We start from the raw sequence: 21,827 nt of genomic DNA on the forward strand, positions 1-21,827 counted from the left end.
CTCTTTCCTCTTTCCTAGTGATCCGTCACCATGAGTACGGACGCTGAGATGCAAATCTACGGCAAGGCTGCCATATACCTACGTAAATCTGAGAAGGAGAGGATGGAGGCACAAGCCGCACCCTTTGATTCAAAAAACTCCTGCTATGTGGCAGACAAGGCGGAGCTGTACCTTAAGGGTCTGATCACTGCCAGGGCAGACGGGAAGTGTACTGTAACAGTCACCAAACCTGACGGCACTAAGGAGGTAAGCCTGATCTGAAAAGTTTTCAAGTTTGTGCAATTACTCAATTTCTTGAAAAATCTTCAAAATGATCAAAAATATTTCAATATAAAATATAAAATCTTTAACAAAATATATATTAAGAAGCATTTCTTTTTTTTGTAAGCAGAATATAACCTTCAAATACATCATCTTTAACGCAGCTATTTAAAAATGACATTGAATTTATTTTATTGACTAGTTAAGAATCACCAGTTATGTGTCAGTGGGTGATGACAAAGTAGTTGGATTGAATGTGGATATGCATTTTTTTAATGATTAAACTTGTATTTAATGAGCAAAAAACATTCAGTCATGTCCACTTTGATCTGTATATAATCTAGATTTCTAACTGTTTCAGGAAGGAAAAGAGTTCAAAGATGCAGACATCTACGAGATGAACCCCCCTAAGTATGACAAGATTGAGGACATGGCCATGATGACCTACCTGAATGAAGCCTCTGTGTTGTATAACCTCAAAGAGCGTTATGCAGCATGGATGATCTATGTAAGAAACCTGCACATATAAACACACACATACATGAACATAATAAATACACACATACAGTACTATACAGTAGACTCACATCAGTATACCAAAGTACACCCACATCCTCACATTATTCCAGGTAAAAGTCCATCTGACTTTACTAATCCCCTAATTTAATTTAATCACTTTCATCCAGACCTACTCTGGGCTCTTCTGTGCCACGGTGAACCCTTACAAGTGGCTCCCCGTGTACGATGCAGAGGTTGTCAACGCCTACAGAGGGAAGAAGAGGATGGAGGCTCCACCCCATATCTTCTCCGTCTCTGACAACGCCTTTCAGTTCATGCTGATTGGTACGAGCTTTCATGGATGGATGGATGGATGGACGGATGGATGGATGGATGGATGGATGGATGGATGGATGGATGGATGGATGGATGGATGGATGGATGGATGGATGGATGGATGGATGGATGGATGGATGGATGGATGGATGGATGGTTGGTTGGTTGGATGGATGGATGGATGGATGGATGGTTGGTTGGTTGGTTGATTGGATGGTTGGATGGATGTCCATAAGTCCGAAAGTGTTTATGGATGGATGAATGGAAGTTAAAATATGCTTTGGAGAGGTATCTACTGTTTTCTAGTCTAGGTTAGAACAGTTTGCTGGGAATATCCGATTTCTGATTTTGAATGGGAAATGTCCCAAAATGAAATTCATGCTATGAATGCAATAATGTACCCATAATGTTGCTTGAGTATGATAAGCAATATGTTTTTTGGTTCCAGATAAGGAGAACCAGTCCGTCCTGATTACGTAAGTTGTTTACTAAAATGTCACTTGAGAAAGTGTTTCTATTGTAATAAGTTGGGTCTCTTGGTGTGATGAAATACATGACATTATGAATGGATTAGAGCATTAGGCTATGTGTAATAATGAGTTGATAAATGGGAATATTAGAAAACAGGTCAACAGTGTATTTGTTTAAATCTTTCTTACAGATTAAACCAATCTGTCACTCAAACATGTAACTAAAACCCCTCTTTCTCTGTCATATAAACCAGTGGAGAATCCGGTGCAGGAAAGACTGTCAACACCAAGCGTGTCATCCAGTACTTCGCCACCATTGCAGTGTCTAGTGGCGAGAAGAAGAAGGAAGCAGACCCCAGCAAAATGCAGGTAGGTTGGGCTCATGTTTGCCTTTTTAACACATTCCAAGAAAAAATTACTTTACCAGTTTCTGAGCAACTTATGTTTGTCTCAATCAGGGGTCTCTTGAGGATCAGATCATTGCAGCTAACCCTCTGCTGGAGGCTTACGGTAATGCCAAGACAGTGAGGAACGACAATTCGTCTCGCTTTGTAAGTATGAAGGGTATTCTGTGGAAGTTACCTTATATTGCAAAAAAAGTATATCAGTAGTTCCCAATTGTTATATCAATAAATGTCCAACAAACTGTAACATTTAAAGGGGTCTATCCAATAACAAATGTTAGATTTATTTGTTGACCTATTTCTAACCCCCATGATCTACTATAGGGTAAATTCATCAGGATTCACTTCCAAGGTGGTAAACTGGCTAAAGCTGACATTGAAACCTGTGAGTTGGTTTTAATTGTTTCTCAATGCTTTCCTAAATTCACACAGATTCTTTGTTGGAGATGATATCATCAAATGTTATCTAATATTACAATCTCTCACTCACTCACTCACTCATCACTCACTCACTCACTCACTCACTCACTCACTCACTCACTCACTCACTCACTCACTCACTCACTCACTCAATCTTTCTCCCTCAGACCTGCTGGAGAAGTCCAGAGTGTCCTTCCAGCTGCCCGATGAGAGAGGCTACCACATCTTCTTCCAGATGATGACAGGCCACAAACCTGAGATAGTTGGTACGGCAAAGTAGAGGTTCATGGGAAATTATTCACACCCCCATCTGTGGAACTTATTAAAAATGTTCATAGTCTACACTAATAATACTATTACAATGAGTACATCCAAGGTAACAAGGCATCTAGACATGGGTCAGGTCTTTGGGAAAAATCTATCTAGTAATGCATTGTGATCACACTAGTCCACAAGTCTCAGTCCCCTCTTTTGATGCTATTTATTATATACTACATGTATCCTTGAGTCCATCTATTGAGTAAAGGAGGGAGAGATACTGTAAAGGTAGGACAGCAGAATTCTAAGAGATTTAACTGACAAGCTGTTCTCTGTCATCCACAGAAATGGCGCTCATCACCACCAACCCCTACGACTTCCCCATGTGCAGCCAGGGTCAGATCACTGTGGCCAGCATCAATGACAATGAAGAGCTGGATGCCACAGACGTGAGTCAAACAAAGGGTTAACCAAACTCTAGAAAGGGAATGGGTACGACATCCACAAGAGAGTGCCACTAAGTACCCTGTGGAACTGTGTAAAACTCCTTTTGTGCTGCCATCTACTAGTGTGTTGGCCAAGCGTTATCATTTGGAACAGAGAAGCCAGTCAAATCTATCCATCCCATTGTTCTGCAGTGAGCAGCGCAGAACTGTAGTGTAACTGAGCAAACTACCGTTCAGTTCATCACTGTTGTACTTCCTCTTTAATGCCAGGATGCCATTACAATCCTGGGCTTCACTAATGATGAGAAGGTTGGCATCTACAAGCTCACAGGAGCTGTAGTGCACCACGGCAACTTGAAATTCAAGCAGAAGCAGCGTGAGGAGCAGGCCGAGCCAGACGGCACAGAGGGTGAGTCCCACTCATAGATATACAATATGTAAAGCATTAGTCCCATTCCCAGTCCCACTCATAGATATACAATATGTAAAGCATTAGTCCCATTCCCAGTCCCAAACATAGAAATAGAACACGTAAGACAGACAGTGACACATGAAAGTCAGGCAGGAGATCATTTCTAGAGAACAAATTCCAACCTCCAGAAATTATTTTAAATTATGGATGTGGGTGAATCAAAACCTAACTCACAAAGAAGTAGACCAAACTATTTTGCCAGTTTGACATCAGAAACAAGCCATCTTGTGTTCCTGATTCTGTTGTTGTTGGTTCTCTCTCCAGTGGCTGATAAAATCGGCTACCTGCTTGGCCTGAACTCAGCTGAGATGTTGAAGGCTCTGTGCTACCCCAGAGTGAAGGTCGGCAACGAGTATGTGACCAAGGGACAGACTGTGCCTCAGGTAAGGCGGCCAAACACAGCATCTACCATTTTCTCTGTGGACCAGAATTATTTTGGGAAAGAGTGCATTGCTTTTTTTGAATAGTGTTGTTGTTTTCCCAAAATGATTATCACCTTATCACTGGACATGGTCAATATCTCATGTATTAATTTGAGGTATTATCATTGCAGGTTAATAACTCAGTCATGGCTCTGGCCAAGTCTATCTATGAGAGGATGTTCTTGTGGATGGTCATCCGTATCAACGAAATGTTGGACACCAAGCAGCCAAGGCAGTTCTATATCGGTGTGCTCGATATTGCCGGGTTTGAGATCTTTGATGTGAGTATGAGACCAGAACAAGATAATTCATTTTGATTGAGATGGATTACAGCCTTGTATGATGAAATTATCCCTTTTAAAACTCCATCAACAGTACAACAGCATGGAGCAGCTGTGCATCAACTTCACCAATGAGAAACTGCAACAGTTTTTCAACCACACCATGTTCGTCCTGGAGCAAGAGGAGTACAAGAAGGAGGGAATTGTCTGGGCCTTCATTGACTTCGGCATGGACTTGGCTGCCTGCATTGAGCTTATTGAGAAGGTAAACTGTCTGTGAGGATTATATTGGACCGCAACAGCAAAGCTCATAGGGAGCGCTGTGTGAGACATTATCACAGTTTTACACCGCATCTGACTGTTGAGAACTCAATATGTTTCCTATTATGTGCCTCTAAATCAATATAATCATATAATAGCATGTTTACTAAAGGAATGAATGTGATCCTAAATGTAAATATCACTAATTTGATATACATCTCTTTTCGTAAAGCCATTGGGCATCTTCTCCATCCTTGAAGAGGAGTGCATGTTCCCCAAGTCTTCAGACACTACCTTCAAGGACAAGCTGTACTCCCAACATCTTGGGAAAACAAAGGCGTTTGAGAAGCCCAAGCCTGCCAAAGGCAAGGCAGAGGCCCACTTCTCCCTGGTGCACTATGCCGGTACTGTGGACTACAACATCACTGGCTGGCTGGAGAAGAACAAGGACCCCCTGAACGACTCAGTTTGTCAGTTATATGGGAAGTCAGGAGTCAAAATTCTGGCTGCCCTGTATCCCGCTGCCCCACCAGAGGGTAAGGCTAGCAACACGTCAAAATATTTAATTAAGCACTAGCTACAACTCAGACCCACATTTCTTTAAAGTCTTTGAATATATAACAATTTCTCAGGGTTTATCACTGGGTTAATTTACTCATATAATAGGTGTTATTTTACATAATCTCCTTGGCAGCATTTGCCTCCAGATAAGTGTGAAATTAACCCGAGACTCTCTGGTTTATAATTAATGTGCTTGCTGGAGACAAGACCACTCTAGATTTCTTACATACTCTTATTATTATTCTATTTATTCCATTCTAGGAAATGTACTTTTCTAGTTATCTTGAACTTTTCCCCATTTTAACAGATACAAGCAAGAAAGGAGGCAAGAAGAAGGGTGGTTCCATGCAGACTGTGTCCTCCCAGTTCAGGGTGAGCTTTTGAAAGTTGCATATTCAGTCCTTCAAAAGTTGCATTGATTATCATAAATGATTTCTGAGAAAATGGTTTGTAACCCTCTTACAGGAGAACTTACATAAGCTGATGACCAACTTGAGGAGCACTCATCCTCACTTTGTGCGCTGCCTGATCCCCAACGAGTCAAAGACTCCAGGTACAAGAAATATTGAGTTAAATATGTCATCTTATCAGTACAGTATCAGTGACTTTAACAATCTCAATCTTTAACCTGTTTATGAGTATTAAAAGAGACTTGGTTTGTTTTACCAGGTCTGATGGAGAACTTCCTGGTTATCCACCAGCTCAGGTGTAATGGTGTACTGGAGGGTATCAGGATCTGCAGAAAGGGCTTCCCCAGCAGAATCATATATGCTGACTTCAAGCAGAGGTACACGCACACACACACAGAAAGATCTGCTCCAAGGGTTTTCCCAGCATCAGAATAGGCTTACCTTTATGAAATGTAACAAACATCTTACAACTTGACATGTGTTAAAAATGTCTACTCATTCAGGTACAAAGTACTGAATGCCAGTGTCATCCCTGAGGGCCAGTTCATGGACAACAAGAAGGCTTCTGAGAAGCTGCTTGGGTCCATTGATGTTAATCACGAAGATTACAAGTTTGGACACACCAAGGTCAGTCAAATACCCCCAGCAAAAGCTGACAACAAAACACTACTTCAATGATAATTTAAACCCTTACAATATAAAATCTCTGCAGTTGATCTATCCATCCTTTTGTTCTTTCTTCTTCATTTAACTAAAGGAAAAGGTGGAAAAACATTGTAGTGTTTTTTACTTCAACGTCATAGAAGTATAGAAGAGAAACTAAACTCATTATCATGTGCATTGTGTTAGAGTGGTATGGCTGCAGTTATCTGTATCTGTGGACATTATTAATCTACAACTGTACAATAACTAACAACATAGAAACATCCTATCCCATGGTTAGTTTGTAAGCATTTTCCTTTTTTATTAATTTGTAAAAATGTGTCTGAAAACATAATTCCACTTTGACATTATGGGGTATTGTGTGTAGGCCAGTGACACAAAATCTCAATGTAATCCATTTTAAATTCAGGCTGGAGGAAGTTTAGGGGTGTGAATACTTTTTGAAGGCACTGTAAAACTGTACAATAACTTACAACTTATAAACAACTTATCCCATGGTTTGTTTGTAAGTATTGCAAAGTTTGTAGTTGGAATCAATCTAGTGGAGTTGTTCCCCTCTTTTGATTCAACCCTTTCTATCTGTCACCATCTGTGGTTCCATTGACCATGCTAACCTGTGTTTCAGGTGTTCTTCAAAGCCGGTCTTCTGGGTGTCCTGGAGGAGATGAGAGATGAGAAGCTGGCCACTCTGGTCGGCATGGTCCAGGCTCTCAGCCGTGGATTCCTCATGAGGAGAGAGTTCACCAAGATGATGGAGAGGAGGTGAGGAATAGTGGACATCTTGGCTAAGCATACTGTCAACCACCTGTATCTAATGCATTATGATGACATGCTGTATATGCTGTGAGTTGTTCAGAATGAGAAAGTACGTCTTATAATGCTCTATTAAAGTTGCAGTTTGGGATGTGGCAAGCTGTTCAATTGGCATATACATTTGTGATATTAACCCGTTCATTTTTGAAAAATATAAAATGCCTCATGAGCTCAGCATCACCTGTCAGTCCTTGCATCTAGAGAGCTGTCTATGAGTTTCAGATGGGTTACATTTCCCTAGCCCTATTCCTCAGCTGTATACAAAAGGTGGCGCTGGTTTTGTTGTTCTTCGACTCCCAGAATGTAGCTTTATTAAGCATCCCAATAGGCAAAAACTCGTTGAATCATCGTTATATCCACATCATTTCAACCAAAACATTCAGTGTGATGACGTTGAATCAACGTGGATTTGAAATTTCAATTTTTTCACCCAACTTTTAACCTAAAAACAATAACATGGTGACATTTTTGGTTGATTTCTCACGTTGAATTCACGTTAGTTGACAACTCAACCAAATGTAAATCAAAACTAGATGTTGAACTGACATTTGCGCCCAGTGGGATATCACTCACCATGTAACTCTGTCCTTTCTGTCGACCAGAGATTCCATTTTCACCATCCAGTACAACGTCCGCTCATTCATGAATGTGAAAACCTGGCCATGGATGAAGTTGTACTTCAAGATCAAGCCCCTGCTGCAGAGCGCTGAGACTGAGAAGGAGCTGGCCAACATGAAGGAGAACTATGAGAAGATGACGGCAGACCTGGCCAAGGCTCTGGCCACGAAGAAGCAAATGGAGGAGAAGTTGGTGGCCCTGACGCAGGAGAAGAATGACCTGGCACTTCAAGTTGCATCTGTGAGTGAAAGACGACCATCATAAGGGCACATTTACACACACATGAATACACAGATGAACACACACACATATGAATTCTCTGTAAAGTATGTGGCTGTATTTATTAAAATATGCTGTATTTATTTCATGAATTTCTATTGATTTAATCTGACCTCTTTGACTAAAGTGTATATTTTGATACACAAAGTAAGGCCTCTGATTTGTCCTCGTGTTCTGAAACCAGGAAGGAGAGAGTCTGAACGATGCCGAGGAAAGGTGCGAGGGGCTCATCAAGAGCAAGATCCAGCTGGAGGCCAAACTCAAAGAGACGACCGAGAGGCTGGAGGATGAGGAGGAGATCAATGCCGAGTTGACTGCCAAGAAGAGGAAGCTGGAGGATGAGTGCTCTGAGCTGAAGAAGGACATCGATGACCTGGAGCTCACCCTGGCCAAAGTGGAGAAGGAGAAGCATGCCACCGAAAACAAGGTCTTGTGTTTTACCATAGACAGTCTAACCAAACAATAATCCAAACAATAATCAACTCAAAACATAGCTTAACAGAAATGGAATTCAAGTTGTATTGTGGGTGAATTTCAGTTGCGGCGTACTCCCCACATTCATTGCATGTTCTGTTCCCCACTCATTTATGACTTCCACTCAGTACACTGGCATGGTGTACACTACCATCTAGTGTTGAATCTATAGTACAGTACTTGTTGACACATTTCTAATTTAAATGAATGTAAAATATAACAAACTAAATCTCCCCTTTATGGTGAAGTATAATTATGTTGTGACCATTTTCAGGTTAAAAACCTGACAGAGGAGATGGCATCTATGGATGAGAGTGTTGCCAAGCTGACCAAGGAGAAGAAAGCCCTCCAAGAGGCCCACCAGCAGACACTGGACGACCTGCAGGCAGAGGAGGACAAAGTCAACACTCTGACCAAGGCCAAGACCAAGCTGGAACAGCAAGTGGACGACGTGAGTGGAGTTCGACATTTTAACCATGATAGAATGTAAGATGATATTATCTTCAGTTGTTTAGATTTTAATAATATATTTGTTTTTATCTTATAGCTTGAGGGTTCTCTGGAGCAAGAGAAGAAGCTCCGTATGGACCTAGAGAGATCCAAGAGAAAGCTGGAGGGAGATCTGAAACTCGCCCAGGAGTCCATAATGGACCTGGAGAATGACAAGCAGCAGGCTGATGAGAAAATCAAGAAGTAAACACAAACAAATCACAACAGTATTACTTGCTACCTGTTTTTGGCTAATTCTTGTAATTATGAATCAGCATATACATGTGATTCTTAAAGGGATACTTCAGGAAGCCCTTTATCTACTTCCCCAGACTGAGATGAACTCGTGGATACCATTTTTATGTCTCTGCATGCAGTTTGAAGTTGCTAACTAGTGTTAGCGGAATAACTGGAAGTCTATAGTAACTGCTAGCATGCTAGTAGATACCATATACTTCCAGTCATTGTGCTAATGCTAGTAAGCATTGGCTCGCAAAACTACTTCTAACTTCCTTCATACTAGATGCAGAGACATAAAAATGGTATCCACAAGTTCATCTGACTCTGTGGAAGTAGATTCCAAAATGCTGAAGTATCCCTTTAAAAGCAAAGTGAATGGTATGATACTCTCCCTTTACACTATCGAACCGAAACCAACTCTGCAATTGGCGTATTTGTGTTTCTTAGGAAGGAGTTTGAGACCACTCAGCTCCTCAGCAAGATTGAGGATGAGCAGTCTCTGGGAGCTCAGCTGCAGAAGAAGATCAAGGAACTCCAGGTACAGTACAGGATAAAAGCCCACAACTGAATCATTTCCTGAAAAACACTTTCTGGTAGCAGACAGTGTTCCTGGTGGCTTCTAATGGCTCAGTAGGTTGGAAGATGGTGTTTCTGGTTGGTGCTTCTTACCATTGTGGTTTTGGTTCCTGCATGGGACACTGTCTACTGAATATATTAGTGTATATTAGTACAGGATCTAAGCTCCAGTACAGGAAAGCACAGACTTGAATCATTTCTTGAAAAACATTATTCTGGTAGCACACATTTTTCCCGGTTGCTTCTGATGGCTCAGTTTGTTGGAAGATGGTGTTTCTTGCTAGTGCTTCTTACTGTTGTAAAGATGATGCTTCTTAATTGTGGTTTTGTGGCGCAGTGGTCTAAGGCACTGCATCGCAGTGCTAGCTGTGCCACTAGAGATCCTGTTTCGAATCCAGGCTCTGTCGTAGCCCATGGGGCGGCGCACAAGTCGTCCAGGGTAGGGGAGGGAATGGCTGGCAGGGATGTAGCTCAGTTGGTAGAGCATGGCATTTGCAACGCCAGGGTTGTGGGTTCGATTCCAGTATGAAAAATAAATAAATATGTATCCACTCACTAACTGTAAGTCGCTCTGGATAAGAGCGTCTGCTAAATGACTAAAATGTAAATGTAAATGTTTTGGTTCCCGCATTGGACACTGTCTACTGAATATATTAACTGTCTTTGCATTAACACATTTATGCAAAATATACCTACTATTATTATTTTTTTAGGTTCAATTGTTTCAACTATATTGTAGTGTTCATCCCCCCTGCTTCTGCCCCCTGTTCTAGGCCCGTATTGAGGAGCTGGAAGAGGAAATTGAGGCTGAGCGTGCTGCCAGGGCTAAGGTTGAGAAGCAGAGGGCCGATCTCTCCAGGGAACTTGAGGAGATCAGCGAGAGGCTAGAGGAGGCCGGAGGCGCCACTGCTGCTCAGATTGAGATGAACAAGAAGCGTGAGGCTGAGTTCCAGAAGCTGCGTCGTGATCTTGAAGAGTCCACCCTGCAGCACGAGGCCACAGCCGCCGCTCTGCGCAAGAAGCAGGCTGACAGTGTGGCTGAGCTCGGGGAGCAGATCGACAACCTGCAGCGCGTCAAGCAGAAGCTGGAGAAGGAGAAGAGCGAGTACAAGATGGAGATTGATGACCTCTCCAGCAACATGGAGGCCGTCGCCAAGGCTAAGGTGAGTAGTGATGTTTTGGTCAAGCAGTGTTGAGGAGGGCCAACTACATTACCATTCAACTGAACTGAGGTTGACAGGAGTCCCATATCTAAAGTAATTATGGAACATGTTTCACTAACAGGGCAATCTGGAGAAGATATGCCGTACTCTTGAGGACCAGCTGAGCGAGCTCAAGACTAAGAATGATGAGAATGTTCGCCAGGTCAACGACATCAGTGGACAGAGGGCCAGACTCCTGACAGAAAATGGTACCATCAACAATGAACAACAAACTAATGCTTTACTTCAGTAGAACACAATAAACTGTGTTGTGGATTTATGTCCATAGTCCACATCAGTGGCGGCCGGTGATGTTTAAGATGAAGGAGGATGATGCATTTTTTTAGGAGCATGGCCTTATTTCTATTACAGCATATTGGATGACTCATTCATATTTGATTCACCCAGCTCAATGTAACATCGATAGGTTTAGGCTACTACATGATACTAACATTTTCCCTATACCCATCATGAGGTTTCTACAACCTAGCCTATGAATGAAAGTTTACAATGTAGGTGCACAGGTTGAGAGAAAAATTAGAGTAATCGAGGTGAGAGACAGTGACACATTCAATACCGCCTTGCACACTCTTACCTGAATCTAGCTGATCTAGGTTGTAATCATTAGTCCAACAGTTGCAAACGAGAGTTTCTATTGGACAAATTCAGGTATGTTTATCCTCATTTTGTTCCATTTGCTTCCGTTTAAGAAACATTTTCCAACAGAATCGGCGGAATGAATACATCCCTGATCACACGCAAACACAGTTCACTTTCATAGAAGCCACATACAAAAAGCATGATCATTTTGCTCGTTGTATAATTCCTTCTCGCATCTACGCGCTCTCCTCCTCTCACCTTTTCCCTTGACATCTGGACTTCAGTGCAAAACACATCAGCTGTCTGTGATCAGGCGAAAAAAAACTTTCCAATCCAAACCTTCATATCATAACCACTAACTGCTACACACAGCCTACAGTTTTGTCACCATAGCTAGTCAACATAGCTACTAGAACTAACACGTTAGTAAACCCGCTACAATCATGCAGTACAGTCAGCAAGCAGTTTAGCAGTTACACCGGCAATAAATTAATAAAACCAAAAGCTTGCCTTGACTTGGAAGAGTTCCAGTGTTGAATAGCCATAGCCAGCTAACTAACATAGCATTTGAGCCGGGTGTTTGAGTAGGCTAAACTAGCAAGCTGCATTCGCTAGCTAAGTGAAAGTGAGAAAAAAAACATGTCCGTTCATGCTGCAAGAGCTATGATAGGTTGCAGTACATTGTCATTATTACTGTGTAAGTCTATGGAAGGGGGTGAGAACCAAGTCAATGTACCAAGAGGAGGACGGAAACTAGCTGTCCTCCGGCTAAACAATGGTGCTACCCTACAGAGTGCTGTGAAGGCTACTGTAGACCTTCATTTCGCAACAATGTGTTTTAATCAATTATTTGGTGACGTGAATATATTTAGCGTAGTTTTATCTAAAAAGGATAACTTTTTAAATGTTTCACTATTTTTATTTTTAATGAATTTCACTGAGGAGGATGGTCCTCTCCTTCCTCTTCTGAGGAGCCTCCACTGGTCCTGGTATACTATTCACCACCTAACATTGCCCTACAATACCTCAAACTCCATTTTCAATCTTGGAGAACATAGACCTCATTAACAAGATGTCCCTCTATCCCTGCAGGTGAGTTTGGCCGCCAGCTGGAGGAGAAGGAAGCCCTGGTGTCTCAGCTGACCAGAGGCAAACAGGCCTTCACTCAGCAGGTGGAGGAGCTGAAGAGGCAGATTGAGGAAGAGGTCAAGGTAAGGAACCCAAAATGGACTCCACCGACCACAGAGTTTAGAGCAGGGATCATCAACTAGATTCAGCCGTGTGCTGATTTTTTTCTTGAGCGGATGGTCAGGGGGCCGGAACATAATTACAAATAATTTGTAGACTGCAAATTGAACGCAAGAAGCACAAACAGATATACAGTGGGGAAAAAAAGTATTTAGTCAGCCACCAATTGTGCAAGTTCTCCCACTTAAAAAGATGAGAGAGGCCTGTAATTTTCATCATAGGTACACGTCAACTATGACAGACAAATTTAGAAAAGAAATCCAGAAAATCACATTGTAGGATTTTTAATGAATTTATTTGCAAATTATGGTGGAAAATAAGTATTTGGTCACCTACAAACAAGCAAGATTTCTGGCTCTCACAGACCTGTAACTTCTTCTTTAAGAGGCTCCTCTGTCCTCCACTCGTTACCTGTATTAATGGCACCTGTTTGAACTTGTTATCAGTATAAAAGACACCTGTCCACAACCTCAAACAGTCACACTCCAAACTCCACTATGGCCAAGACCAAAGAGCTGTCAAAGGACACCATAAACAAAATTGTAGACCTGCACCAGGCTGGGAAGACTGAATCTGCAATAGGTAAGCAGCTTGGTTTGAAGAAATCAACTGTGGGAGCAATTATTAGGAAATGGAAGACATACAAGACCACTGATAATCTCCCTCGATCTGGGGCTCCACGCAAGATCTCACCCCGTGGGGTCAAAATGATCACAAGAACGGTGAGAAAAAATCCCAGAACCACACGGGGGGACCTAGTGAATGGGACCAGGACGACTGATCCGTGTAAAGGAAAGAATGAATGGGGCCATGTATCGTGAGATTTTGAGTGAAAACCTCCTTCCATCAGCAAGGGCATTGAAGATGAAACGTGGCTGGGTCTTTCAACATGACAATGATCCCAAACACACCGCCCGGGCAACGGAGGAGTGACTTCGTAAGAAGCATTTCAAGGTCCTGGAGTGGCCTAGCCAGTCTCCAGATCTCAACCCCATAGAAAATCTTTGGAGGGAGTTGAAAGTCCGTGTTGCCCAGCGACAGCCCCAAAACATCACTGCTCTAGAGGAGATCTGCATGGAGGAATGGGCCAAAATACCAGCAACAGTGTGTGAAAACCTTGTGAAGACTTACAGAAAACGTTTGACCTGTGTCATTGCCAACAAAGGGTATATAACAAAGTATTGAGAAACTTTTGTTATTGACCAAATACTTATTTTCCACCATAATTTGCAAATAAATTCATTAAAAATCCTACAATGTGATTTTCTGGATTTTTCTTTCTCATTTTGTCTGTCATAGTTGACGTGTACCTATGATGAAAATTACAGGCCTCTCTCATCTTTGTAAGTGGGAGAACATGCACAATTGGTGGCTGACTAAATACCTTTTTTCCCCACTGTAATATTTGACTAAAACATTATTATTTCAAACCTTGCTTACATTTCTATACGATCACATACATGGGCGTCATGCACCCCAAAATAAAAATCGAAGGGGTCACAAAGTACGTGAGGATGGCTGGGGGTGCGGTCCTGAGGGGGGGGTAGGCCCCCTGTCCTGAAGAATACTTTGGAACAGATTTCCCCAAAAATGTTTTTACTGTCTTTTATAGTCCCCCACCCCCGAAAACTTGAGGGGCCAAATATTATTGTGGCCCGCCAGTTGGACAACCCTGTTTTAGAGCCATATCTTCATATAGATGGTGACTACGCCACCCTCAGAGACTTCTACTATAATTTGTTTGACTATCTCTCAAATCTCTCTTTGTCTTTCTCTCTCACAGGCTAAAAACGCACTGGCCCACGGTGTCCAGTCTGCCCGCCATGACTGTGACCTCCTGAGGGAGCAGTTTGAGGAGGAGCAGGAGGCCAAGGCAGAGCTGCAACGCGGCATGTCAAAGGCCAACAGTGAGGTGGCTCAGTGGAGGACTAAGTATGAAACTGATGCCATCCAGCGCACAGAGGAGCTGGAGGAGGCCAAGTGAGTCACACGCAACAGAAAAAACTCAAATATATGGTGTGGATGGTGAGGGTGGTAGGGGGCTTTGAGAAAATGCTACATCAACATGAATTGTAACATTTGTTTCAGCCCCTAAAACCTCCCTCTGTTGTCCAACAGGAAGAAGCTGGCCCAGCGTCTGCAGGAGGCTGAGGAGACCATTGAGGCGACCAACTCCAAGTGTGCCTCCCTGGAGAAGACCAAGCAGAGGCTGCAGGGAGAGGTGGAGGACCTCATGATTGACGTTGAGAGAGCCAATGCATTGGCCGCCAACCTCGACAAGAAGCAGAGGAACTTTGACAAGGTCAAAAGAAAGAAACCTCACACTTGGGTGATATTTACTGTCTGCAATATGATCAATTGTAGTATAATTGTAGCATATTTATGAATCAATACTCTTCATCTATGACTTTTAATGAAAATCCCATGTATTTCCCTAGGTTCTGGCAGAGTGGAAGCAGAAGTATGAGGAGGGTCAGGCTGAGCTGGAAGGAGCTCAGAAGGAGGCTCGCTCTATGAGCACTGAACTCTTCAAGATGAAGAACTCCTACGAGGAGGCTCTGGATCATCTGGAGACCCTGAAGAGAGAGAACAAGAACCTGCAACGTGAGCATTTGACAGCAGTTCTATTTGGCTCATGTTTTACTAGTGTTTTGAAAATGGAGGGAACTGTAATCATCCAAATTACTATTACACCATTTCAGAGTTTTCATGTTCAGTTCAAAATATATATATATTTTTAAACTTGTGATCGCTATTCCTTTGATCAACCCAAGGATGTGGAGGGCAATTAGATTTGCAAGACCGCATGAAGTGCTGTTAATTAATTAACTGTTATTATGATTCAATGTCAACTTCAGTACATTGGTGATATCCACTGAAAATCTCCCAAGTCTAAACTGCTCCTGTGTGTGTGTGCAGAGGAGATCTCTGACCTGACTGAGCAGATCGGAGAGACTGGCAAGAGCATCCATGAGCTGGAGAAGGCCAAGAAGACCGTGGAGACAGAGAAGTCTGAGATCCAGACCGCTCTGGAGGAGGCTGAGGTACAAACTACAGCTGTTTGATGGGAAAAGCAGTGTTACACTAGCAATGCCAACTACAGTCTAATGCTCCCTGTATTGGAGTTTATTGTAGTCATATGTGTACAAAACATTCAGGACACCTGCTCTTTCCATGACATAGACTGACCAGGTGAATCCAGGTGAAAGCTATAATCCTGCATTGATGTTACTTGTTAAATCCACTTCAATCAGTGTAGATAAGGAATTTTAAGCCTTGAAACAATTGAAACATGGATTGTGTATGTGTGCCATTCAGAGGGTGAATGAGACAAAATATTTAATTGCCTTTAAACGGGGTATGGTAGTAGGTGCCAGGCGTACATGTTTAAATGTGTCAAGAACTGCAAAGCTGCTGGGTTTTTCACGCTCAACAGTTCCCATTTGTATCAAGAATGGTCCACCACCCAAAGGACATCCAGCCAACTTGACTCAACTGTGGGAGGCATTGTAGTCAACATGGGCCAGCATCCCTGTGGAATGCTTTCAACACCTTGTAAAGTCCATACCCGAACGAATTGAGGCTGTTCTGAGGGAAAAATAGCAATTCAATATTAGGAAGGTGTTCTTAATGTTTGGTACACTCAGGGTATATTCAATTCCTATATCCAAATGTATTGAACACAATTCGCCTGACTGCTTCTGTTTGTCCAGGGCACACTGGAGCACGAGGAATCCAAGATTCTGCGTGTGCAACTGGAGCTGAACCAGATCAAGGGTGAGGTGGACAGGAAGATTGCTGAGAAGGATGAGGAGATGGAGCAGATCAAGAGGAACAGCCAGAGGGTGGTTGACTCCATGCAGAGCACCCTGGACTCTGAGGTCAGGAGCAGGAATGATGCCCTGAGGGTGAAGAAGAAGATGGAGGGAGACCTGAACGAGATGGAGATCCAGCTGAGCCACTCCAACAGGCAGGCCGCTGAGGCCCAGAAACAGCTGAGGAACGTCCAGGGACAGCTCAAGGTAAAGGGACTGGGACATCAGGTTCAAAACCTAAACATGGCTAGGGATTTGTTTGTAAATCTGTAGAAAGTGGTTTATGTTCTAAATGTAACGATACTGGAGAAATTCGTACCAATTTACATTTCTGTCACTGATCGATCCTATCGCCCCTACTTCCACAAGTCCTAATGAACCTATGTCATTGTAAACCCCAGGATGCCCAATTGCATCTTGATGATGCCGTCCGCGCTGCAGAGGACATGAAGGAGCAGGCAGCCATGGTGGAGCGCAGAAACGGTCTGATGGTGGCTGAAATCGAGGAGCTGAGAGTTGCTCTGGAGCAGACAGAGAGAGGCCGCAAAGTGGCTGAGACTGAGCTGGTAGACGCCAGCGAGCGTGTTGGACTGCTGCACTCCCAGGTATGGGTCAAAAGCCATTTCCAATGGAACTCAACCAAGCATACCGTTTAAACACATCTGGAATTTGACAGCTTTTAGAATTCCAGAATTTCAGCCTTGTGAATCGTAGAGAGCCAGTTCTCTTGAGAGCCAAACAAATCATATTGTTTCCTCCTATAGAACACCAGCCTTCTGAACACCAAGAAGAAGCTGGAGACTGACCTGGTGCAGGTGCAGGGAGAGGTGGACGACATCGTCCAGGAGGCCAGGAATGCAGAGGAGAAGGCCAAGAAGGCCATCACTGATGTGAGTCCTTGAATTACATCGACTTGATTTGTCCCCAAGGGCCAATGGTAGCTGGGCTGGTTAACCACAATAAAGATGTCAAAGAGACGTTATGATTGGTGCCAATTGGTGCATGAATTAAACAAACTACTTTTCCAGGCGGCCATGATGGCTGAGGAGCTGAAGAAGGAGCAGGACACCAGCTCTCACCTGGAGAGGATGAAGAAGAACCTGGAGGTCACAGTCAAGGACCTGCAGCACCGCCTGGATGAGGCTGAGAATCTGGCCATGAAGGGAGGCAAGAAGCAGCTCCAGAAACTGGAGTCCAGGGTGAGTTAACAGCAGAGTGTATTAGGGTGGATTGAAAGACCGATTGCTGGAAATGTATTTGATCATATATAAAAATACACAGGAGACACTTTCTCTCAATAAAAGTCCAAATTAGGGTTAAGTGCCTTGCACATCAACACATTGTTCATGTTAAAGGCTCCGGGATTTGAACCAGCAACGTTGAACTGCTAGGATACCTGCCACCCTAAACCACCTATATCAAGGGTTCACAAACTTTTAGCCTCGGGACCCCTTTTGTGATAGCGAATTCATCAGGGACCCCCTCATCATATCAGAAGACAATTCCTACTTTAGAGTGCGATAAAAATAGCATCCAAGTAATTTCACCATGGAGTTTCTAAACCCAGAGGTGCAACATTGCAAGACTTCTGGGAACCCTTACGAAGCGGACTTGGCAGACTTGGCAGACCAGACTGGGGTGTGGGGTTTGAGATGTTTATGGGAGAAGTGTAAAATTCATCCTTGGATGTTAATTTTCTTGAAATCTAAAGGCAAGACCTTACTACAACCTAGTGAAAGTAACAAACGGACACGTTTCCATTTTCATCAAAAACAACTTTCTACCGAAGGAGAAGCTTTTGATTTGACTGCACATGTGCAGTTCAGCACAACCGTTAGACCTGATGATGTGTTTCTGCGCATGAGATTAGCTAGTGATGGTCGCCATGGCATTGTCCACAAGTCTTCATCTTTGGTTTTACTATGACTTCTGCAGTGCATGGCCGGACTAATCAAGCCGGACAAATCAAGTCTCGGCCCCTGGGAAATAACATTTTTAAAGTCACCTCTTGGCATCAGAAACAACATTTTGCAGTTTTAAAACGAATTTTCTGCAGTTCTACAATTTTTTTGCCTTTGGAAAGAGAGAACATTTTGTAATTTTACAGCTAATTTCTTGCAATTCTACACATTTTGCCATGGGGCGGAGAGATAATCATAATCAACATTTTGAGGAATATGTTACACTTATTTCATAAGTTCATAAAAACGTGAAAATACAACATAACTTAAATCTTTAAAAAACATATAAATCTTAAAAAACATATATACATACTCCAGAAACATTACCGTCTCGAATATAGTGCTTTTCCAGTCGCTTACCTTCAAAATAAAGATATAACAATGTATTTATGTCGGTGCTTCTGTCTTGCTGTTCTACACATTTTGCCATGGAGCGGAGAGAAAATGTAGCGGTTTTAAAAGCTTAAATCAGGAAGCATTTATGTTCAAAATCAACATTTTGAGGAATATGTTACACTTATTTCATAAGTTCATAAAAACGTGAAAATACAACATAACTTAAATCTTAAAAAAACATATTAATCTTAAAAAACATATACACATACTCCAGAAACATTAATATAGTGCTTTCCCAGTCGCTTACCTTCAAAATAAAGATATACCAATGTATTTATGTCGGTGCTTCTTTCTTGCTGTTGGCTCACTTGGCAAACTTCTCTCAACTGTCATAGCGCGAGCCTCATAATAGAAGAAATCTCATAACATTAAAACATGCGAGTGGCGTCCTCTAGTGGCCATACTGCTACTGAAATAAATACATGCCAAAATTGATCAATGGTAATATACAGTATATTACAAATACCAGAAGAATTGGGTTGAAAACATATATAATTGATGGAGTACTGTGGATACCAATATCACTGTGAGCCTCCCTCTTGTGCATCTAAGGGTTAATTATATTGTCGGAGCTAGAAACACAAGCATTTCGCTACACCCGCAAAAACAACACATTTTGATTTGATTTGTATTGTATTGCACCCATTTTCCACAGATCCCTGTTAGTTTAATCTGTTGTTGCTATCAATATTCATAAAAAATTTAATGTCAATTCCACTTTGGGAACCATTGACCTAGATAATGAAAGGTTGTTATTATTACAGACCCCTTCAATAAAAATTGTGAAAAGTACATAGGAACATACAACAATTGTGCCTCCTTGACTAGGTAGAAGACTATACCTCTGTTTTACAAAGATTTGTTACATCGGATTTCACCACAAACAAATGCCTACGTTTATTTTTTCCACAAAGGTGCGTGAGCTTGAGACTGAGGTGGACGCCGAGCAGAGAAGAGGTGTAGACGCAGTCAAGGGAGTCCGCAAGTATGAGCGCAGAGTCAAGGAGCTCACTTACCAGGTAAGAGAAAGTGCATTCTTCACACACTTGACAGTAACACAGACAGGTTTGTTTATAGAACTATACTGAATTTGATTCTTTGATCTTCTCCCACAGACTGAGGAGGATAAGAAGAACGTTAGCAGACTTCAGGACCTGGTAGATAAGCTGCAGTTGAAAGTGAAGGCCTACAAGAGGCAGGCTGAGGAAGCGGTGAGTCACACACTTAGTCAAATACTCTGAAAGCATACATAAAAAAAAAAAAAAAAAAAAAAAAAATCCCTAGTAGACGTTACAAAACGTAATATCCGTATAGTTAAGTTGAAGTAAGTGTTGCTACAGTCAACAATGAATTATGCAAATTATGCAAAAGGAGACGGGGTTTAATATTAATTTGCTGGTATAGTGGTATTGCTGGAGGCAACGATTTGATCCCCTGTTCCTCCACTCACTTTCTCTGCTGTATCATCCATCTCCCTATATACATTGCTGTCCTAAATCTGCCAATATTTGTTTGATTGAAAATACCTTTAAAAATGTATATTTTAATTTGCTACCTGAAGCATCAAACTTTAAATGCTGATGTTTCGCTCTCCATCTCTTTTCCTCACCCAGGAGGAAGCAGCAAACCAGCACATGTCTAAGTTCAGGAAGGTTCAGCATGAGCTGGAGGAGGCTGAGGAGCGTGCTGACATCGCTGAGACTCAGGTCAACAAGCTCAGAGCCAAGACCCGTGACACTGGAAAGGTACAGAACTGCTGCTAAACCTATACCTGACTCATGTTCAAATATGACCACATCAACACCACCTATGATTCATTCTTCAGAGGTCAATACTGACCTTTTACACTCACTCAACTGTATTTAAGACCGTTAAGAAGCATATTTCAGGTAGGGCAAAATAATCTAATAAAATGAATTCAGTTGGTACTTCAAATTTGAAAATCCAAGCTGAGCACTGTGCCTTAAATGCTTGATCCATTATATTCTATCCAAGTCTATCCATATATTCATCATGTTCATTATTATTACTGATCCATTATATTCTATCCAAGTCTATCCATATATTTATCATGTTCATTATTATTACTGATCCATTATATTCTATCCATATATTTATCATGTTCATTATTATTACTGATCCATTATATTCTATCCAAGTCTATCCATATATTTATCATGTTCATTATTATTACTGATCCATTATATTCTATCCATATATTTATCATGTTCATTATTATTACTGATCCATTATATTCTTTCTTTCTTCTTACAGGGCAAAGAAGTTGCTGAATAAACAGGACCAAGTCTTATCATTTTCCTGTGTTGCATAAAATATGATTTTCATGGTGAAATGTTGAGCATTGATTAAAAACATGTTGACCTACATACACTTCCTTTGTGACTGTGGACTTATTATTCAGCAAACAGCTTTTTCATACCATACAAATATTGTACTTTAATTAAAGGAGCAATCTGGGATTCCAACATCAACAAAGCAGACACCCCAACAAAGCGGTAACTTTCTTTGGTAAACATCTGAGGGATTAGGCTGGAGAAATGTAACCACTCTCAAATTCTCAGACTGAGCTATGGATGTAAGGACTGACCATCCATAACATCAAAATGATAGTTTTAATTCTTTACACTCGGTGGAATTGTGGGGATATTCTCAGCACAAAGTTCTCAGAAAACAACAAACCAGATTTTTTGCATTTGAATTTTGTCACAGATTATGCATAAATAAGTATTTAGTGGACAGACTACGTAAACATAAATGGTTATTGAGCATCTGACCAAATTACTCAATATTTTGGTTCTGGGTTTTACTGATATTATTTTTTTACATTTACATTTTAGTCAGTTAGCAGATGCTCTTATCCAGAGCGACTTACAGTTAGTGAGTGCATACATTTTTCATACTGGCCCCCCGTGGGGAACGAACCCACAACCCT

The 21,827-nt window shown here is 41.8% G+C and overlaps 1 protein-coding gene across 1 annotated transcript; it reads left to right on the forward strand.

Annotated features, from left to right (window-relative positions):
* Positions 1–30: 30 nt before the first annotated feature.
* LOC311124713 (myosin heavy chain, fast skeletal muscle-like) lies at positions 31–21,169 on the forward strand (the record flags this gene model as incomplete). The annotated part of the gene is made up of 39 exons (XM_084198818.1): positions 31–246; positions 623–769; positions 948–1,104; positions 1,544–1,571; positions 1,820–1,934; positions 2,024–2,116; positions 2,294–2,354; positions 2,557–2,655; positions 2,993–3,096; positions 3,364–3,502; positions 3,830–3,948; positions 4,119–4,268; positions 4,363–4,533; positions 4,762–5,065; positions 5,398–5,462; positions 5,556–5,643; positions 5,760–5,877; positions 6,004–6,127; positions 6,789–6,925; positions 7,579–7,834; positions 8,058–8,300; positions 8,622–8,798; positions 8,895–9,040; positions 9,524–9,614; positions 10,426–10,815; positions 10,937–11,063; positions 12,547–12,665; positions 14,486–14,682; positions 14,821–15,004; positions 15,141–15,306; positions 15,622–15,746; positions 16,416–16,724; positions 16,919–17,122; positions 17,282–17,407; positions 17,546–17,716; positions 19,789–19,893; positions 19,990–20,085; positions 20,488–20,619; positions 21,149–21,169. The coding sequence occupies 39 exons, from the start codon at positions 31–33 to the stop codon at positions 21,167–21,169; spliced, it is 5,820 nt and encodes a 1,939-aa protein (XP_084054944.1).
* Positions 21,170–21,827: the final 658 nt, after the last annotated feature.

This window comes from Coregonus lavaretus (assembly GCF_964263955.1).
Source record: "Coregonus lavaretus genome assembly, contig: HAP1_SCAFFOLD_79, whole genome shotgun sequence".
NCBI classification, from domain to species: Eukaryota; Metazoa; Chordata; class Actinopteri; order Salmoniformes; family Salmonidae; genus Coregonus; species Coregonus lavaretus.